The 23,355-nt window shown below is 32.6% G+C and overlaps 1 protein-coding gene and 1 pseudogene across 3 annotated transcripts in view; one reads left to right on the top strand and one right to left on the bottom strand.

The window, feature by feature from the left end:
• Positions 1-23,355, top strand: part of CADM2 (cell adhesion molecule 2) — a 1,089,430-nt gene that overhangs the window by 928,143 nt on the left and 137,932 nt on the right. For all 3 annotated transcript variants that reach the window (XM_012454659.3, XM_012454658.2, XM_064380014.1), the window contains exon 6: positions 17,559-17,729. In XM_012454659.3, coding sequence (XP_012310082.1) covers positions 17,559-17,729 — 171 coding nt within the window. The remainder of the gene's footprint in view (positions 1-17,558; positions 17,730-23,355) is intronic.
• Positions 5,974-6,107, bottom strand: LOC135276466 (small nucleolar RNA U3; annotated as a pseudogene).

Below are 23,355 nucleotides of genomic sequence, written 5' to 3'. Positions count from 1 at the left end.
ACTCATTCATGTTGTTGCATGTACATAGTTTGTTTTTTGTTTTCTTGCTCAATAGTATTCTACTGTATGGCTATGTACACCACAATTGGTGTACCCATTTTCCTAGTGTTGCACGTTCAGGTTGCTTATAGTTTGCAGATATTATAATAAAGCTACTATGAACATTTGCGTGTAAATTTTTGAATGTCCATATGTTTTCATTTTTCTTAGGCAAATGCCTAGAAGCAGACTAGTTGGATTATATGGTAGCCATATATTTAATATTTTACATATATTTAATATTTTAAAGACCTTGCCAATTTTCCAAAATGTTTTTACTACTTCACAAAATCTAATTCATTTATTGTATTACCATTATATTTTACTTTTATGCATCATTCTTTAGTTTGGTATGTAAGAAAGTTTTATCTAACCCCAAAACACAAAAATTATACATCTAAATTTTACTGTTTAGGTTTAGGTTTTGAATCTATTTTGAGTTACTTTTTGTGTTTTTAATGACTGTTCTTCCTATCAGGTGAATTATTTTGGGGTTGGTTTCCACTGATTGATTTATTTCCTCATTATAGACAGCATTTTCCTGCTTCTTTGAATGCATTATGTTTTTTTTTATTAGATTCCAAATGTTGTTAATTTACCTTTTTATTGTTGTATATTTTCATATTGCTCTAAATATTCTTTTTTTATGTTAAAGCAAGTTTATTAAGAAAGTAAAGGAATAAAAGGTTGGCTACTCCATAGGCAGAGCAGCCCTGCTCTAAATATTCTTAAGCTTTATTCTAGTCAAGTTATTTAGAGGTTAGTCCTTTCAGAAGTATTTTAAAATGTATTAAGTGAGACCAGTGCCCTCAATTGTAAGTATTTTCTGTCTGACTGATGGCAATAGGCACTATTTACAGCCTTGTGTGAAAATCATATGCAATTTCCTCTAATACTTCAGATGGTTCTTGTCCCAGCCTCAGTTCCCTTACACAGATGCACTGATTAGTACTTAAGTGAATACTGGAGCGGGCATTATGGATGTCTAGAGTTCACTCTTTGTCTATCTATCTTTTTTTTTTGTACTCTGCTCTGCAAATTAATTTTGCCTTCTCACGCTCCCAGTTTCATCTCCTTAACTCAGAGAGTCTACCAAATTCTGCATGGGTTCCCCTCCATGCAACGCATCATGTAAAATCTCTCAAGGTATTAAGCAGGGACCATTTTAGGGTTCAGCTCGTTTATTTTCCATCTCTCAGAGATCATTTTTCATTATGATGTTCAATTGTCTTGAAAACAGTTGTTTTCAGGTGAGAGGTAAATTTGTCTCTGTTACTTCATCTAAACTAGAAGCAGTAGTCTTCATTTTTTGTTTTGAATTGTAGAGAAATATACTTTTATTTCAATGGTAGTGTGTCTCAATCTTTTTGCTTGTTTAAGGTTTATTAGAAATTCAAGAGATGAAAATGAATGAGAGTGAAACATAGCCATACTTATTTTGATAGAATATTTTAAATTAAAAATCATGCTAGTTTTAAGGTTAGACATTATTTTACTTAGTCACAGAAATGTAGTGCTGTTATGAATTCTTATACATTGTTGGAATGGAAGAGAAAGTTTCACTATGTATATCGTGAGATAAACAAAAAAGACACTAAATCCAAACAGTTTATCATGAGATTACATACTGAAACAATTTTTAAAAAAAACTGGATTTTACTTAATGTCAAGTAATTGACCAAAGAAATTGTGTCTTTTTAATCTTGTGTTTAATGAATGCTAATCAATGTATTTAATTTAAGGGTTAAAGCAAGTGCCTACCGTAACCATCTAGGACTTAGAAGCCCACGAATAATCCTGACATTATAATAACAAAAATATTCAAATTTGCTAGCTGCATAGCTCACATCTAGTGATGAAGGGACTTAGTTACTGTTCAAATTTTCTTCAGGTTATTTCTAAAAAATCCTTTATGGCTTATTCATGGGCTAAGAAAAATGCCTCTTTCATTCTTTAACTTTTGATTTTTCATAGAAATTCACTTCATAATCTTTGTGGCACACAGAGGAAGAAAGTAGCTGTTCCCATTACCTTTGGCTAATGACCTTCTTTGAATGCATAAGATATTTTATAAAATCTATGAATCATATTTTACTAAAAGTAACTCATTAATTATGTGATCACCCCGTCTCTACTAAAAATACAAAAATTAACTGGGTGTGGTGGCATGTGGCTGTAGTCCCAGTTAGTGGGGAGGCTGAGGCAGGAGAATTGCTTGAACCTAGGAGGCAGAGGTTGCAATGAGCCAAGATTGTGCCATTGCATTGCAAGACAACAAGAACAAAACTCTGTCTCATAAAACAAAACAAAACAAAAACAAACAGACAACAAAAGACATTAAATCCCGTTTTTCACAGTAAGATCAAACTGACCTCTTAGTGTAGCAGTATCTAAATGGGTTGGTAAATTATCTTTCCTTTGCGTTGGTAATGGGAAGTGGATTGAGATAGATTATTTTACTTATGTTATAGATTACAGTGAGATTATGACATTAAAGTGCATTCATTGTCTACTATTTTATTGACTAGTTTGGAAGCAAATACTCTCTTTCCTGAAAGTAGACATTATATAAAAAGTCTTCCACAGTAATCTTCCAAGAGAATAATCTATCTTACTTTTTCTTCACATTTTTATCTTCAATCAATAACTCTTTAAAGTGTTATTTGTATACCTCTAAAATTGAAGCCAAACATGGGGTTAGCTATTTTTATTTATTTTCATGTAGAAACATTATTGAAATATAATTCATGTCATCAAATTAGTGTATTTAAAGTATACAATTTAATAGTTTTTACTAAATTCACAGAACTATGAAACTCACCACAATCAATTTTATACTTTTGTTATTCTACAAGAAATCTATTAGTGATCACTCTGGACTTTCCCCCAACTGTCTCCGCCCTAACTCCTAAGCAACCACAAATCTACTTTCTGTCTGTATAAATTTGCCTACTGTGGACATTTCAGCTACAAAATACATAATATGTGTTGTGATTAGATTAGCATACACTACTATCATTTGTGCTGTAGCATATATCTGTACTTTATTCTTTATAATTGCCAAATAATATATCATTGTGTGCATATTCCATATGTTATTTATTCATTCATTAGTTGATGCACATTTGGGTTTTTATGCTTTTGGGCTATTATTTTAAAAATCTGCTATAAAAATTTAGGTGCAAGGTTTTGTGTAGAACTTTGCTTTCAATTCTCTTGTATATATTGCTAAGAATAATAATGCTGGGCTATATGGTTTCTGCTTCATATACCTGAGGTGCTCTCTTTATATAAATGTATAAGTATTTATAATTGTTATATCTTTCTAATGGATGGTCTTTTCTGTCATTTTGAAATGTTCTCTGTTATTTTAATAATATATTTTATTTTTAAATCTGCTTTGATATTAGTATAGTCACTCTAGCTTTCTCTTGCTTGCTGTGTGTATCACATATTACTTTTTATCCTTTTATTTTCAGTCCATTTGTATATTTAAATCTAAAGTACGTCTTCTGTAGAAAGCATACATTTTGATTATTTAAAAAATCCAGTTTTATAATCCCTGCTTTTTGATTGAATTTTTAATTAATAATTAAATTATTTAATTATTACTTCATATACAGTTATGTCATTAATGAGGCTGAGAAAGCAAGGATAACAAGTACCTAAAACTTGTTACATTAAACATATTATATATCTTTTTAGTTCTCTTAATTTCTTTCTGCAAATTCAAGTTACCACCTAGAATCATTTCCTTATTCTACTAAAAACTTACTTTTATCAACTTCTTTTGTGCTGTTATTGTCAAATATATTGCATTTTCATGTGTTGCAGTCCCTATACTACAATAATATATAATTATTTTACATCATTAATTTTGTTTTCCTGAAGAATCTTTGTTCTAATTATTTTTTTTTTTTTTTTTTTTTTTTTTTTGCCAATTGCTTTTCTTTTTTTTTTTTTTTTTTTTTTTTTATTGCATTTTAGGTTTTGGGGTACATGTGAAAAACATGCAAGGTTGTTGCTTAGGTGCATACGTGGCAGTGTGATTTGCTGCCTTCCTCCCCTTCACCCATATCTGGCATTTCTCCCCATGCTATCCCTCCCCAATTCCCCACCCCCCTGCTGTCCCCCCCACTCCCCCACAACAGACCCCCATGTATAGTGCTCCCCTCCCTGTGTCCATGTGTTCTCCTTGTTCAACACCCGCCTATGAGTGAGAACATGTGGTGTTTGATTTTGTGTTCTTGTGTCAGTTTGCTGAGAATGATGTTTTCCAGGTTCATCCATGTCCCTACAAAGGACGCGAACTCCTCGTTTTTAATGGCTGCATAATATTCCATGGTGTATATGTGCCACATTTTTCCTGTCCAGTCTATCATCGATGGGCATTTGGGTTGGTTCCAGGTCTTTGCTATTGTAAACTGTGCTGCAATGAACATTCGTGTGCATGTGTCCTTATAGTAGAACGATTTATAATCCTTTGGATATATGCCCAGTAATGGGATTGCTGGGTCAAATGGAATTTCTATTTCTAGGTCCTTGAGGAATCGCCACACTGTTTTCCACAATGGTTGAACTAATTTACACTCCCACCAACAGTGTAAAAGTGTTCCTATTTCTCCACATCCTCTCCAGCATCTGTTGTCTCCAGATTTTTTAATGATTGCCATTCTAACTGGTGTGAGATGGTATCTCAATGTAGTTTTGATTTGCATTTCTCTAATGGCCAGTGATGATGAGCATTTTTTCATATGCTTGTTGGCCTCATGTATGTCTTCTTTTGTAAAGTATCTGTTCATGTCCTTCGCCCACTTTTGAATGGGCTTGTTTGTTTTTTTCTTGTAAATCTTTTTTAGCTCGTTGTAAATTCTGGATATCAGCCCTTTGTCAGATGGGTAGGCTGCAAAAATTTTTTCCCATTCTGTTGGTTGCCGATTCACTCTATTGACTGTTTCTTTTGCTGTGCAGAAGCTGTGGAGTTTGATTAGGTCCCATTTGTCTATTTTGGCTTTTGTTGCCAATGCTTTTGGTGTTTTGGTCATGAAGTCCTTGCCTACGCCTATGTCCTGAATGGTTTTGCCTAGGTTTCCTTCTAGTGTTTTTATGGTGTTAGGTCTTATGTTTAAGTCTTTAATCCATCTGGAGTCAATTTTAGTGTAAGGTGTCAGGAAGGGGTCCATTTTCTGCTTTCTGCATATGGCTAGCCAGTTTTCCCAACACCACTTATTGAACAGGGAATCCTTTCCCCATTGCTTGTTTTTATCAGGTTTGTCAAAGATCAGGTGGTTGTAGATATGTTGTGTTGCCTCCGATGCCTCTGTTCTGTTCCATTGGTCTATATCTCTGTTTTGGTACCAGTACCATGCTGTTTTGATTACTGTAGCCTTGTAGTAGAGTTTGATGTCTGGTAGTGTGATGCCTCCTGCTTTGTTCTTTTTGCTTAGAATTGACTTGGCTATGCGGGCTCTCTTTTGGTTCCATATGAAGTTTAAGGTGGTTTTTTCCAGTTCTGTGAAGAAGGTCATTGGTAGCTTGATGGGGATAGCATTGAATCTGTATATTACTTTGGGCAGTATGGCCATTTTCACGATATTAATTCTTCCTAACCATGAACATGGAATGTTTCTCCATCTGTTTGTGTCCTCTCTTATTTCGTTGAGCAGTGATTTGTAGTTCTCCTTGAAGAGGTCCTTTACATTCCTTGTTAGTTGTATTCCTAGGTATTTTATTCTCTTTGTAGCGATTGTGAATGGCAGTTCGTTCTTGATTTGGCTCTCTTTAAGTCTGTTATTGGTGTATAGGAACGCTTGTGATTTTTGCACATTGATTTTGTATCCTGAGACTTTGCTGAAGTTGCTTATCAGTTTCAGGAGATTTTGGGCTGAGATGAGGGGGTCTTCTAGATATACAATCATGTCGTCTGCAAATAGAGACAATTTGACTTCCTCCTTTCCTAATTGAATACCCTTTATTTCTTTTTCTTGCCTGATTGCTCGGTGCTCTACACATTCAGAGAATCTTCTCTAGTAACAGACTATAGAAATGATCCCTGAAAGTATAGTCTTTAATTATTATTTTTTAATCATTTAAGAAAAGAGAAGAAACATACCATTTTGACATCTTTTTAATTATACTGTTACCTTTACTGTTGCTTTGTTTCTATCTGGGATCACTTGCTTTAGCCCAACTTTCTTTAACACTTCTTATAAGGCAGGGCTGCTTTAATAACTTCTCTTAGATTTCACCTTCTTTTTTGAAAAATAATTTTGTTGGGTATAAGGTTCTTATTTGACAGTCTTTTCCTTTTTTTGCACTTGGGATATGCTACCTAACTCACTTCTAACCTTCATTGGTTTTGATGAAAATCAGTTGTCAAGGGAGTTCCTTGTGTTTCAGAGTTCCTTTGTAAAAGTACCTGTTGTTGTTGACTTACTGATTATTGATTCCGATGGGCTGTTTCTATTGCAGTGTGAAGCCTCTGAGGTCATTCTTCAGGAAGCACAGCCTTTTGCATGTGCACAGTCACCCTGGGATGATAATGGCTTCAGTAGGGGTCTCATTGTCTTTTTTTCCTGTTGTCTCTGTTAAGCTCTCTGCTTATGTTAGTACCACACCCAGTGATTCCCCTTCATTATTTGTCACCTGGTTGTGCTACTAATGCTATGTGCATAAGTTGTTTAATAGCTTCATTCATTTAAATCCAGAATCCTTTGCTGGACTTTTAGTTTTGTTTTCTTTTTTCTTAAGGCCAGTCTTTGAGATTTTCTTTTACCTGTGATGACAGGAAGGCCCTTGCTGACCCTCTCTTTCTCTGGTTTTCTTTTATAAAATAGCTGGCTTATGATTTGGCATGCTTATCTCATGTAGACACAAAGGCTTTCTTACTTGCTTTCCTCCAAAATCTCCACTTTGAACTTCTCCCAACTCTGTTCCAAATAGTTGGTTCCCTTAGAGAGAGCTTCAGAAAAACACTTGCCTGTTATAAATTGCTTCTTCCCTGGGCAAAAAGATGGTAGCTTCTGATCTTCTTGCTTTGTCTCTTCTGGATTGAAATCTTCCCTCTATGTGTGAGCTAAAGTGAGAGCTATTGGGGTCCCTTTATTCTTGGCATATGAGGAGGGACTAGGTGAAAGAAAAGAGCCCCAACCTTTCAAACACACCACTTGGAATTTTGGCTCTGCAACCAAGAGTAAGAATGAATGAAATAAGAAATGCTGGCTGCCTGCCTCTTCCGGAAAGGATTGTAGTCCTTGGTTGAGGAAACATGGATCTCCATCTTGAGTATATCTATCCAGATTCAAGTTTTCCTCATGCTGAGCTGAGGATGAGGTTGAATTAGGGAGCAAGTCATGGTTCAAGTACCACAGACCCCATCTGTTCTTACTAAGATTTGCTAGTTTTTTAAAATAATTATTTGTTCATTTGCTATATACCCTTAGCACAATTTTAAGAGACCTTAAATATGTGTTTATGTTTTAAAATAGCTTTCACTAGTTATGGTTGTTTAGCTGGAGAGAAAGTCTGCAGAACTACTTATTTAGCATGATGTTCAGGAGTTGTCCTCAATTTCTTTTTAATTCTTATATATTTTCACAATATTGACTTGTAAATTATTCTAATTTATCTTCTTACAAATATATTCCTCTCTTTATTTCTACATATCATTTTGTCTCTCACTTCCTGCTAATTTTTCATAGATAAAATTCCTTTATTTTTTGCCTGTATAGGAGGTGAAATTATTTAATAATTTTCCTTTCCCTGTAAGTAAGTATAGATAATGGTTAGTAACATTATTCTCCTTTTTTCTTTGTAAAATTTCTATGTAAAATATATATATAAATTGAGAAGATTTAATAGCTAGGTATATTTTTAACTTAGTAATTTTTCATTTAGTGTTTTTTTTTTCCCTTTTGCGATATTGCCAATCTCCTTTCTTCCCCCTTTTGTCTATGGTTAAATGCCTGAACTCCCATCTCTAGGAAGTTCTGATAAATGAAACTCTAATCAAGTTGAGCTGGAGTAAGAATTACACTGGCTGTGGAAAATAGTGAAGATAGAACTGAAAAACAAAGATAGGGTAAATATAGATCTGAGTAAAGGAGAAAAGTTACCATTCTATTCAAGAACAACATGGGGAAAATAGCAAAACAATAGACCAGCAACTATATGGCATAAACATTATTGATTTATATTTAGTCTGCCTAATTCCAAATATTTTGTCATATCCATTTAAATTTTGTACTCTTCCAAAACAGAGACTGATAAGAGGTTTTAAAAAGAGATATACTACAAAGAAAAGGAATTAAAGACTGATAACTGTCCCCAAATTATACACATTGACATGGAACAAATCTACTTACTAAGAGGAAAAGATGCTTTACCTGGCTGATTGCAACCATTATTTTAATTAATCAGAAACTTACTTTTTAAGCATCTATGATGTTTCAGGTACTGTCCTAGATGCTGGGTATAAAAACTATAGAGAAATATAAAAATTAGCAATTTCTGCAAAGGAAAGAAAGAAAAGAGAGAAGGGAGAGAAAGAATGAAAAGAAAAAGAATTAATAAAAAAGAAAATAACAAAGTTGAAAATTTAGTCTAACCTTTATTTTATAAATACATAAGTTATATCAAACCTTGTGAATGTCCCAATGGATAATTTTAATTTTTAAATGATGTGGTTCTCAGAATACAAGGTAACCTGTTGAAAAATAATTTAAAACACTCTGGTAGGATGTGGTATATAGAAATATTGTAATGTATTCAGAAACTTATTTTTTTTTATCACAAATGTCTTACTGATGTGAGAGATTCATTGATTCATTTTCACCATAGGTATTTGAGGTGCAGGTTGCTTATTCTTACATGTGCTGAATGCTGCAGGACTCCATGAAACAAATAGTTTGATTACCAGTAAACTGCATCATCGTAGATGTTACAAAGAAGTCACACTTCCCTGCCGCTACAGAAGTTGTTCAAATGCATAGATATTTTTATTTTCTTAAAGCTTATTCTACTAAATAGGCTTAAAATATTTTTCTTTCATATTTTATTATATTTTGGACATGCAATAAAACATAATTTTTAATATATTTAAGAAGAAAGGACATTGTAATGTAGACAAATATAGAGACCACCCTGAGGCTTAGAGTCAGATTATGTGTATGTATGTGTGTGTGTGTGTATATATATATATATATATATATATATATATATATATAAAAAATATTTTAGAGTCAGGTTTCATATAAATATATGTATAATATTATTACATATATATGAATTCAAATAATTAGAAGTATATATATGTATTCATCTATATGTATATATATTCATATATATGTATAATATTTTTACATATATATAAATTCAAATAATTAGAAGTGTATATATATACTTAATTTTATATATATATATAATTCTTAGAAGAATTATATATATGCTTCTAATTATTTGAATTCATATATATGTATATGTATAATATTTTTCAGTTTAATGATAGAACCTTTTAGATTCAATGACAGAACCTTTTCAAGAAAAAGGAGTGCACAGAATATAAAATCTTTTATTGGAAGAGGTTACAGGTGAAAGTTTATTTCTCACATGCAAACTTCAGTTAATGGCCCTGAGACTCACTCAAGCTACTCTGAAATGAAGAGAGATATTGTAAGATTTTATCTGACCATTGTCAAGTGAAAGGAGCATAAAGAAAGCTGATTATAACCATAAAGGTTATCCCCAATTTGAAGAGTTCATTGAATGACTTAACCCCTTCTCTGCTTCAACTGCAGCCAGCTAAGTGCTTCTTGCTCTATTTTGTACATTGCTTCTTTACCTCATGCGTCATGCTCCCTCATTTGATTAGCCTAAAAATGTCTTTTATAGAACATGTTGCAGGATGTATGTATGTGCGTATATGTGTGCAGGCATGTATTTCTAGCTTCTGATTATTTGAATTCTTCAAGTTCTGTAGTGTACATTCAGATACATGTTAATAGAGATTATGAAATAGGCCAGTTAAGTTCCTCATATAGTTTGGAGTACCATGCTTGCCATTCTGGAGACTAGACACCCTCGGGTCAGTTGCCTCTCTGGGTTTAATCACATCTAACTGGAGTCACATTTTACCAAATGTGGCAATCTATGGGCAAAGAATGTCTAAGAAAAAAACATTATGGAGGGAGATATACTATTAAGATACAAAACTCACTATGGCAGACCTTACAAATGCGAATTGATCGAGCTCAAGCACTATAGAGGACTAGAAAACTTATTTTTACATTTGGATATAATTTTTAGTATTAATATTTATGACTGTAATTTTGTTAATTATGAAAGACTAAGGAATCCCTAAGAAAATATTGTCGTCTGGGATTAGACTTGCAAAAGGATGCTATCCCCTCTCATCTCCAACTCTTTACAGGGTTTTATATTTATAAGTAATTGGTAGGCTGTGAACTGAGCCGAAAGTCTCCAGGATAAATTCCACATATTATACAGGATATAACCTCACAGCTTATGAACAAGCTGTGTAAGTCAATAGCAGGAAGAACTGGTTAAAATGGACAAATGTTGATCATTATTTTAATTGTGCAAAAATAATAAATCGTATTTACATTGCTGCTGATTATTCAAAAAAGTGATAGCCAAAATTAAGACTATCTTGAGGACAAGTTAATCTCTTTTCTAGACTGTCACAACAAATTATTAACAAATTTCCTGAATAGTCATTTTTCTCTGAAATAGTCTATCTCCCACACTCCTTTGATAGAGGTATCTAATGCGCTGAGGATCAGAGAGGAGATCTTATATTTCCAGTACTTAAATTATCTTTTTCCTTGGTATTTTCAACATACCTAGAGTCTTTATAAACATTAAATGATATATTTATGTATCTGGCTCTCTCAATGGATAGTTATTTTTAATTTTTCTTTTTACATACAGAATCCAGCATGGATCAAACACATGGCAAGATGTCAAGGTTTTTATGTATAGCACTAATGGAACATGTGGGTTAAAGTGATCTCAGACTTCACCTTAAGATATATATTTTTGAGACAGGGTCTCACTCTGTTATCCAGGCTGGAGTGCAGCGGTGTGATCATGGTTCCCTGCAGCCTCAGTCTCCTGGGCTCAGGTGATCCCCTCATCTCAACCTTCTGAGTAGCTGGAACTATACGTGTCTGGCTAATTTTTTAAATGTATTTTTTGTAGAGAGGAAGTCTCCTCTATTTATGTTGCCTAGGCTAGTCTTAAACTACTGGGCTTGAGCAATCTTCCTACCTCAGCCTCCCAAAGTGTTAGCATTACACGTGTAAGACCCCTTGCCTGGCTCTTAATAATTTTTGAAGGAATTAACTCTTATTTACTGGATGCTCTTTTGATTTGGGCAACCCAGATGATAGTATTCTTCTAAGGCACAGAACTAAATGTAGAATTAATGAATCACTTAGCAGAAAATGATCTATGACTTTAACAACAATTTTCAAAGGAGATGATCTAGTCCTTGTTAAATACTCTCCTGGACTGAGCAACACAGTTCTTAGTGTTCTTCTAAGGCATTAAACCTTAATAGATGTGTTACTCTTATGCCACCAAGCAGTGATTAAACTGGATCTAGTATTTTTGAGGGAGACTATTTATAATTCATGTCATTCTCAAGAGATTAGCACAAATACAAAAAATACAGATTAACATAAAAAGTGATAATATTGAAAATAGAACAACAGCTAAATTAATGTAGAAAAGTAAGATGAAATTTAAAGTGAGATTATTCAGCAAATTTATTTTGTAAAGTTTTTTACGTTTATAAATGGTGGACCACAAACTTTTATTAGTACTTTTTAGCTACTACAAAGAATGAGACATGATCAGTTAATTATCATGTCCACAAACCAGTTGTAAAAAAGACCTAACATTTCCTGGTACTGAGAATAGAGAGAGAAAGTTTATCTGAATCTATGTACTTTAAATAATGTGCATGTATTAAATGTAGTTGTCCCTAGGGTATGTACAGCAAGATATATATACCTGGTTCTTTTAGCACCTCTGAATGTAGATCTGTGAAATAACATTTAAGATAAATTTTATGAAAAGCATTGACATTTCACTTGTCTGGGTAAATTGAAAACAAGAACTTAACATTTAGATAAATTAAGTATCTCCTCTTAATAATCCTCCATAAACATTATTTTTCTCATCTGACCTTTTCAGATCTATTAAGAATAGCTGAATTTCAGTACTATTCCTTGCTAAGTGGAATAGTTATCCATGTTGCCAATTAATGGTGGGGCCATACCTTTAAGAGTCAATTATGAACCAGGATTATGATTGATATCCCCTTAAAAAAGTTGAAAATGATAAGGACTTTTAAAAATCTACCGTATTTCAGACAGGAGTTGTATGAAGGAGTTCTCATAGGCAAGGAGGAGATTTGCGGCAAGAAGGAGATTTGCCTCAAGAATTTGTTTGATGTCTTTTTCAGTGCACAGATGAATGTGGGTTACGAGACTCCAAAGTTCTACAGTATAAAATACAGGCTTACTATGTTTGGTCTGGAGACAGTTTAAAACAAATACAAAATAAAAAGCCTGCTTGAATATTAAAGAAAAGTGTTTTGCAAAATACCTTTGGATACTTAACCTTAAGACAAAAAAAGTATTGACATTTCCTGTAAGACAAATTGCATTTAAAATATACATCCAAGTTACTGAATGAGTTAGCCAGACATAGTTACTTTAGGTCAGTAAAGAAAGAAATAATGGGGAAGTTGGGTATGTTCTAAAAATGACATATTTAGTTTTAGAAAGTTTGACCTATAGAACTGTGAAGCAGTAATTATAAATGTCCAGTTCTCCACTGAGTTCATTCACTCCTAATTTATGACAACAAACAAACTCTCACATAATACATACATTTTCTGTTCTCTTTGAGATGAGGTCATGAATCTAGCTCACTGGTTATGGTACAAAATCACTGAAGTACCACTGACAACAGTAACATGGATTCAGACTAACTTCCTCGATTTCTCCCCCTGAAACTACCATGGTATCCATCAAAAATCACTTTTACAAACTCTACTTCTGAAAATCACAATAAAGCTCAAATTTTATATAAGCATCACTGTTTGGGACACACTAAGACCATGCTGTTTTGCTCATGGTCAGAGAATTCAAGGCCCAAATAGGAGATGTCAATTAATATCCTACATAATTCCTAAAAATATCTTCAAATGATGATAAAGTATGGCAGTTTCACTTTCTAAATCCTGCCTTGTTCTTAGTATTCTCTTGAACGTGTAATGGATTAAAAAGGACTGGCCTACTAGGTACACGGCTGATAGAGAGGTCTATTTCAGGATACAGGGAAAGTATTTCACTCTATAAAAGTAAAAGTATCTTATTTTCCAGTCTGTCTAAATAGCATCAAATTTGCAAAAGTGGAGAGAGCAAATAAACCAAAATAGTTGAGACTGTACTGCTTAAGGTATATTAGAACTACTGCGGAGACAAGGCAACTTCTCTAGGAACTTCACTTAAGAGGAATTTCTTTTTCAAAAACTTCCATCTGAAAGTGGCCAGAAACAAGATATAGAGCCTGGTGGCCTAATATTATAAATCTCAGAAAGATGGATATAAAAGTATCTCTTGAAATCTGATATTTGGTGAAAAGATTTGAATGTAAGAAAATCCAGATGTCTTGGCTTTTTTCTCAGCTAATCTAACTCGAGGCATTTAAACTTATTCATTTTGGGTGCTGTAGCACTTGAACTTACATTTGCTATTTCTTTTTTCACCTTAGCTATTGCTAAGAAAAAAGATCTAATATCTTGAATATAAGGAGATTGCTATTCTACAATGCAAATCTTATAAAGATAACTAACAAAAAAACTAATAGAAAATCCTTTACCTTGAGACTTTACCAAGAAATGTTTAGGCAACTAATTTTTATTGAAAGGTATACTTGAGGAAATTTTCTTTAGGTATATTTAAAATTTTTATTTATTTATTTATTTTTATTTATTTATTTATTTTTTTTTTTTGAGACGGAGTTTCGCTCTTGTTACCCAGGCTGGAGTGCAATGGCGCAATCTCGGCTCACCGCAACCTCCACCTCCTGGGTTCAGGCAATTCTCCTGCCTCAGCCTCCTGAGTAGCTGGGATTACAGGCACGTGTCACTGTGCCCAGCTAATTTTTTTGTATTTTTAGTAGAGACGGGATTTCACCATGTTGACCAGATGGTCTCGATCTCTTGACCTCGTGATCCACCCGCCTCGGCCTCCCAAAGTGCTGGGATTACAGGCATGAGCCACTGCGCCCGGCTAAAATTTTTATTATAGAAAATTTCTGACATGCAAAGTGAGCACAATAATAGAATGAGACACTGCATGCCATCACCTAGTTTTAAGTGTATCAACATCAGCCATTTTTGTTTCATCTGTCCCTCTACTGACTCTCCAGTTAATGATAATTAGAATAGCTCACAGTTGTGATTTTTGAGGGCAAATTTACATACATTGAAATAAACTAATCTTAACTATAAAATTTTGACAAAAATTACAAAGCAGATGTACTCACACCCCTTTTGACGTAGAACATTTCTGTAGCTCTAGAAAATCCAAATACACTGTCTCCCAGTCAGTTTCCCATTGTGACTCACCAAAAATGACCACTATTATGACTATTTACTATTTACACGTCCAGAAGATCTGCTAGAGGGAGTAGGAGGAGTGGCTGTGTGGATTATGAAAGAAAGAAATTCTGAAAGTTCCTCTGTTTATTGTTTGTTCTCAAGATTTTCTAGTCATTTCACTAACACATTAGATAATATATAGGAGTGCATATTTTGAAAAATGTAAAATGAATATATATATATAGTATGCCCAGTGGAAGTTTTTGAATAAAAACAAAGAGCAAGAGAGAGAAAAGAGAAAAAGATGGGGAAAGTAAGTCCCATCGTTCCCAGTCCACCTTTGCTATGTCTCCAGTTTCAAATATTTGCACTATACTCTTGCTCCTCAAAATATGGGTTGTGGGCCAGCACCACACCTTAACCTACTGAATGAGAATCTGCATTTTAACAAGATCATATGTGCATTGCATTTTGAGAAGGCTACTCTTGATCACCATGTAATACAACTGACATGCCAAAAAAGAGGAAAAATGGATAGTACATGAAAGAAGAATACACATGGGATCAGCAAATAAACTATGCAACATAAAGAAGCTTTCTGTGGCTCTATAACTCTGTAATGCATCAGTTATTTTAAAAATATAGAAAGGGAACATAGACATACATTTTAGGTATCTTTCCTATTTATTTGTTTGGGGAAGAAGGTCAACCTAAAATAAGAGAAAAGATATTATGATTGCTTCTTCTCAGTGTTTCTTCTGTTCATCTTAAGGCTTCTGGTAACCCTATAATCTATCACATAAGCCAATATTAAAATCGACAGATTACACTTTTGTTTATTTTTCTTGAATGAGTTCATTAAAATTTTATGATTTATACAATTGCTATCAGATTGTATGTGACCAATTAATATTACATTATATGCTACTTTTGGAAGGGAAATGGCTAAAAGAAGCAGATGTGTGAGTTCTTCAAGTGCAGTTGTTATAAAAATTAAACAACCAGCAGTATCACTTTGGAATAATTTCTCATATATTGTGTAGCATATTTATAAAAATTGTTTGTCAAGTGATCAATATTTTCTTACTCTGACACTGCTTAGAGCTAGGAACAAGTAAACATTAGGAATCAAGTTATAAAAAAAGAAAATAAATGTCAAAGTGAGGAAACATATTTGTATAAATCTATGAGACTAAAAATTAAAAGAACCTTATAATTTTTAAATATAAGCAAACAATAATAAATGCATCAGAATTATTCTGATATATTTTGGCTGAAAGGAGGAGGTCATTGTATCTTTTATTCAATATTGTAAAAATTGAATTGTACCTAATTTTCAAGTGCAAAAATCTTAGTAAATGACTAGTAAAAACGAGATGAGATATTTCATAAGACACGTTTATAAAATATTCTGCATAAAGTTCTGTATCCTGTGTGATTTATTTGCAGTTAAAAGATGGAATTGAGATTTCATGCTTCTGTTCTCCTTTCTAAATGTTAGAGATTTTCTTATTCTCCAAAATTGCCTAATATACATAAAACATTTTCGTGGTAAAAATCTTAATTAGCTCATTTTCCCCTAATATGTGAACCTAAATGTAAACATATTTTCAAGAACAAGACATAGGGCATCTATCTATTTTATCTTTTACTAATATGTATTTTATTTCTGTCTTATGTGATAAAGTCATACTTCTGCTGAAATTAGTAAAAATCAGTGAACTATGCCTATGTCTATTAACCAAATATTGCATCAAATCCAATATTATTTTAAAAGTCCAGTCTTTGCATAAGGCACAAAGATAGAGAATAACTGAAATTATTCATTTTGTTATTAATATATTTTAAAATATTTTAAAAATAATATATGTTAAAATTAAGTACTCTATGTATTTTATGTGAAAGGACTTATTTCCTGACAATATCAATGTTTGATACTGAATGATGAAAATGACAAAAAGCGTAAGAAAACCGAATATATTCTTCCACCAACTACATTTAAGATCTTGTTATAATGATATTTTAACCTTAGCCTGTCAGTTTGATTTCTAAACCTTTAAAATTGCCCCCTTCTTATCAGCTATTTCAGACTTGAGAAATTACAAATTAAGTGAAAATGTTATTAAACCTGTTTTCCACAAAGAACAAATACTCCCTTAGTGCACCATTTAATGGTGGATCTAAATCATGCACAGTAAGTTTAAATATCGATAAGTGAATTCACATCTCGTAGAAAGCACTCTTATTCATGCTGAAATAAATTCCTCAGTCAAGTGAAGAACATTCATCTCGATGTAAAATTTGCTGGAAATATATACTTAAGTATTCAAAATATTCAGAGGATTGTGCTGCTTTTCTTTCCAAAGATGACAACTTTCTCATCCTAAGTATTCTTTAGCAATTTATGTTCACCTCATATTGTTCATGTTATATTTCAAATGCATTGTATTTTCTTTTAGGCATAACCAGGTAGTTGTAAATTTGCCCTTCCCAACTGTGCTTGTGGCTCAGAAAATTAAGATTGTGTTTTAGTAAAACTTAAAGCTAACCGAAAAGAAAGACTACTTTTGTAAGATATATACATTTTTAATGGAGTATGTAAGAGTATCTTGTACCTGATTATAATCTAAGTCTGCAATCAAAGAAATAAAATTGCTGTGCCCTACCCTTTTATCGTATTTCTGGATTTAACCCTCAGAATTTATTTTTAAAGTAATTGTGTTTTTATTTGATTGAATTGAAATAGATTAAATGTTAAAATCACAACTATTTGCTTGTTAAAAATTGATAAAGATAGGGAGAAGATGTTTCCATTATCTTGAGTAAATGAAATCTGTTTTATTTTGAAAGACATCACATTTTAAAATTTGTATTTTATTTTCAGATGTAAAATATTTAAAAGAAGAGGATGCAAATCGCAAGACTTTCACTGTCAGTAGCACACTGGACTTCCGAGTGGACCGGAGTGATGATGGAGTGGCAGTAATCTGCAGAGTAGATCATGAATCCCTCAATGCCACCCCTCAGGTAGCCATGCAGGTGCTAGAAATACACTGTAAGTAAACACTACTTCTCCCTTCTTTATCTCAGCAGCCAATCTCTTAATCTACATCTAAAATCATTTCAAAACTACCTGAAGGTATAGTGAAGGTGCAGCAAAATGAAGTAAAACTACACTCACTAATATTAATTAGGTTCAAAGGAAAACACCCCTTGTCTGAGATTTATTCTTGACAATAAGGAAAAATGAAGGAAATGTACCAGTTAAATACTCTTGACTGTGTTCCAAATTGTGGCTTGATGTATGTGTGCACCTAAGGGTAGGGGTGAAAACAGTGGCAATTTGGGCAAAGTCACTAAGAATTGGTAATCTGAGATGGCCTTGATGAACAGTGTTATATTAAAATAACTTTATGCTGTGCAAATATGGCTTCTCAGCTATGTTTTTAAAATTAGACTAGTTTTACCCTCTATATGGCTTACAATGTTGTATAAATATAGGGGCATATTTATTATGTTTACTTCATCATCGTTATCCACAATTAAGAAGAACAAGATTAATTTTGTGTATCTAATAGACCAGGGGCAGTGCTAAATGCTTTGCTGGAATTGTGTCACTGCATACTCAGTTACTAATAATAGCCTGATGAGTAGCTACTCTCATTAGTCATAAGATACACACAAGGATCCTGAAGATTATGGAGGCTGACTCACACAACTAGCAAATGGCAGACTTGTAATCATGGCAGTTTTAGTACTTAGCAAGGTTTTAGTAGACAATTAAAAATACTAATCAAAATGAAAGTGAATGAATTGAAATATGTAAAATGAAATGCAAAAAATTAGAGGATAGGAGATAATATATTCTGAATTGTAGTATTTGATTGATTTTTCCAGATAATGAAGATTTTTGTTTTCTCTTTCTATTTGTGATAAAATTATAGCTTGAGCTTAGAATTTGTGTGTGATGTACAATTACATTAAATCCTAAAATGCCAAATTCTAAGTACTGTTCCACTATGCTTCATTGCATTTTGTTTTCATTTATTTATTTCAACAATAATTTTTTAGTTGCCACTATGTAATAGACATTGTTTTCGGCGCTGGGGTTACAGCAACGACCAAACAAACAAACAAACAAACAAACGCAAACACAAAACAAACTGAGTTTGCCTCCAAGGGTCAAAATAATCACCTCCACTATCACTAACAAACTTCGTTTCTCCTACAGCATCCATTCTAGGTAGGGATGACAAAATAAATAAATAAATACAATGTATCACATGTTACATATTGATAAGTACCATGCAAAGTAAATAAAGCAGAGGAGGGCAGTAAGGAAAGGGAAATGGAGATTAGGGAAAGCTAGTATGTGTATGGGTGTAATGCAGAGGGAAGTGCAAATACAAAGACCCTGAGGTAGGAGCATGTTTATTGTTTTTATTTCTAGAAATAGCAAGGGTGCCAGTGAGACCAGAGTAGAGAATGTGGACTAGGAGAAAAATAGAGTCTGTTAGGATAAAAGACTGGGGAATTGCCAGGTGAACTAGAATTTTTTTTGGTTACCTTTTATGTGGAAGATATAAAGCTGACTATATAATATGATCATAGATTTTTAATTCTTCTTAGTTTAGTAGTTATTGAAAATATTATGTTTAAATGATTTCAATTATATTAGGTTAGTATTAGTAATTTACCTCCTATTCTCCTTGAAGCAAATTCAGAAAGAAGCATATTTAAAGCCCAAATGGAGATTACCTCTCAAGTTTGACATTTATTTGTATTTTGACCTTGGGAAAATTACTGAAACTGGTTGAATTTTGATTATAAACTAGAGGAGTCATTTCTGTGAAGATGTGATGATAAGCTAGAGAATTAATTCCTGTAAGGAGACAACTTAATTCAAGATCATGCCATTTAATAGACTGAATATATGTCAATTGCCTTCCTTTCTCTATTTCATTTTCTTTCATCAATGGGTCTCTCAAAATACGAAAAATTGTGTAACAATATTTTTAGAGGACGTGGATCAATAGCATTTTAATTTAAACTCTTATATTTACATACAAAGCAAAGTAAAACTAAATTTAATATAGTAGTTGACTGCTTAACTATAAATTCCAACATATAATCAAATAAAACAATATAAATAAATCGTAAGAACTACTGAAGACCGCTGCCAGTCACAGATCATCAGAAATCTAACAAGAGTCAAGCAAAACTAGATTTATTTAAGTTGCTGTGACAAAGGAGAAAACATACTAGATGATGCTCCGAGTGTAGGTAAGAAACAGAAGAGACTTGTTATAGGATTTGGGCTTATGCTGGGTATTCTAAAAAGGCTCTGGATTGTGTGTTCTCAGGATTAGGAGCATGTCAGTGATGGGTGTATGAGTAACTTTAGCTGAAAAATGGGAATATTGTAGTTTGGCTATATAAAGATACAATAATTAATTAAGCTATGTTTTGTGATCATTGAGTGTCCTGGTCTCTGTCTTGTTTCACACCTGGTCATAACATGAACTTGTCTTTGTCTTATTCCACCCCACAATGACAGACTACCTTTATTTAATTACTCTATACACTTTGGAAAATTGTTTGGTGAGAATATTTTAGTCTATATATGTCAGCCGCCAAGGTAATTTTCACTACTTTGGAAATCCAAAATGGAAGTATTATACAATTCTTGAGCATTTTAGCTATTAACCATATTTCAGTATGCATGAATAAGTAAAACTTCATGGAGGAAGGAAATTGAATTACCTAATTTTTAAAGAAACTTTTACATTAAAAATGTTATACTTTTCATGGCTAGCCAATTAAAAATAGCATCTCATTCTATCATGGTTTAATATGTAAATGGCTAGAAGGCAGAAACCAGATCTATTTAAATTATTTTCCTAGCATCTAGCATACCATCATTCAAGTATGTGAAGTTAATTAAAACTAACTGATGATAATGCTAAACGTTTCTTTAAGCATGCAGCACATTCCCCGGAGATTAAATGAGTAGAGGGTAGAGAGGAGACATTGAGCAACAGTCAGCATCAAAATTAGAGCAAATTGAGAAAATTGGTGTGGTCTTCATAAACATCTTAGAATAATGATAACAGCATCTCAATGGTTGTTTCCAGAGACAGTAGATCATGGCTGCATATAGATGCACATGTACAATCTAGATAATATGGAACTTTCCATGAATGAGAAGGGGGAAGTAGAGCTCCGTCTTGGAAAGGAAGAAGGTGGGTTAATCTAGGATTTATGGAGCATAAGTTTAGTATTTCTCCATTGTTTGACAATATTCTTGTGATGAATAACCTACAAGACTGACCCAAATGAAGGAATATTTAGCATTTCAGATCCACAGAGATGATATTGTTTTCAGTGGTAAGTCAAAAGAGTAAATACATATTCCTACAATAATGGAAACAGCTATAACTACATTTGAAACAAAAATCCAATGATATTGTAGAAAGCTAAGTTTGGTGAACAATAAGAAAATTAAAGTTACAATGCCAAGAGGCATTACAAAAAAGTATAGTAGGAGGAATTATATTTCTAGGGGTTAAGTGTGTTAAGTCTGTAATCTTGATAGAGAATTTACATGAATTTAGCCTGTAAAATATATCAGAGCAGCACTTTTTAAAATAAAATATTAATCATATATTTAAATACTGCCAGTATGATGTAAGAGAGTTCTTTTAAAACTGAAACTTAAGAAAATGCAAACCAGAACTTTCACAATTAATCACAAATACCTGCAGATTTTACGTAATAGGGAAGTGCAAACTTCACAACTGAGCAGTGGGCAAAGCCATTTTTAAAAATTAATCAATGAAAATTCATGTCCTTTTATTTTTACACAGATTTCTTTGTAAAATAACTTTTTACTTGTGAGTTAATTTTCAGAAGAACAAATTGTATGAGTCACATTTTGTTTAATTCTAAGTAGAAATAATGTATCTGCACTCATAGAAAGTACTCTACATAAAACACATAAAAGAAAATAACAGAATATTCATTATCTATATGTATCATGGACAAAAAATACATTAAAAATAACACTTAATGAAAATGAAAAGTGCGAGAGACAGAAAAATAAAATTTGTTGGACTATTGTGCTTTGTGCTTTTTCCCTGAAAAAGCATTTTAATACTGTAACCCAGAACTGAAAATATAGAAAAATGAGTTAAAGTTTTAAAAATGTGTGTATAGTAAAGTACAATATATATATAATTCATCCAATCATGAAATCTTATGCTATCATTAATGCTTATTTAGTAGTTCTTTTAACAGTACAGGGCTTTGCTTATAAAAATGAGTAGCTATTTACACATCAAGGTTATTAATGTTTAAAACAATAAATAGTTAAAATAGCTTGTAGAGGAGATCTTGCATGTACACCCAAACAAATTCAATCTGAGCAACAAGGAAAGGAAGAAATGGTTGGCTGAAGGAAGGGAGGAAAGAAGAGATGAAAATAAGCTGAATAAAATTGTCTTTAAATGAGATTAATTAGGTTAATAATGAATGAAAGTAAGAAATATATCATGTACATTTAAAATAGCAGAAAAATGTGTGGGTCCCTTTGTTACTAAAATTATATCTTTTCAAGGGGTTAAATGGTCAATTGATGGTCCTGACCTTTACCTTCTTGATGATTATATCTCTATTCTAGTTACCATGCAAATGACGAATAAAGTTAATCCGTTTTTCTCTTAACATCTTAAATTTTTAAAATGTTTCGAAGTATTTGTAAAGAGATTCCTTCCTTGCCTTGCACTCTTTTAAAGATAATTACTTTGTGCCCAGAGAAACTAAATTATTCACTGTACTTTTTTGCTACTTTTCTGGACCAGCAAATATGCTTGATCAGTTCTTCCTTTTGTTCCAAACCAATAAAATCAATTAAAATAAAGTTCTGAATATAGTAGAAAATGTTCAATACAGATGGGTTTAAAGTTTTGTAATTCAGCTGTTTTTACCTCCTTTTTTTCTTAGACTTCGGCAGAGATATTTTATTCCATGTATTCTTGACTGTTGTCCATTTTCACTTATAAAAAATGATAAAGTTCCCATCTGTGCAATCTACCCTACACAAACCTGTACATTTCTCTAGCCCAGGTTAGTTTATTTTAAATTACCCTGTGTTAGTTATATTCACTTTACTTTCACTACTGTTCTATGTATTATACATTAAATGTTTCAGGCTATATTGGCTTATTAGATAGGAAGGCAAATGTTCCAAGGAGCATTCAAAATAAAATACCTCACTCATCTGGCATCTCATTTGTGAAATGCTAATTATCTAATTATCTTGTCTACCACAAATTATATATAGTACAAGGGCATAACATATAAAAGGAAACAGGAAAGGTGTAATGAAAACTATATTTAGGTTACATCTTTTAGAACTAAAGTGTTCTTTTGACTAACAAATGCCACATTTATGCCTGAAAATCCCTTAGAAGAATTTTAATTGAACCTAAGATATTTCAAAAAGCTAATGAAATGGTATATATGGTAGCATCATAAGGTTATCTGTGCTGTTTAATAAGAGATGCATTTCATTATGTCAATAAGGATAGCCTAGTGTGTAACCACTATTTGAGATTCTAACAAATTGTAATTTTTTTCAGAGAAGATACATTTATGTATAATATTGCCAACATTATTTATTA

The sequence above is a fragment of the Aotus nancymaae genome, unplaced genomic scaffold, assembly GCF_030222135.1.
Source record: "Aotus nancymaae isolate 86718 unplaced genomic scaffold, 86718_ANA_hifiasm-v0.15.2.pri h1tg000022l_1, whole genome shotgun sequence".
In the NCBI taxonomy this organism is placed as follows: domain Eukaryota; kingdom Metazoa; phylum Chordata; class Mammalia; order Primates; family Aotidae; genus Aotus; species Aotus nancymaae.
This window is presented reverse-complemented; position numbering and strand designations above follow the sequence as displayed.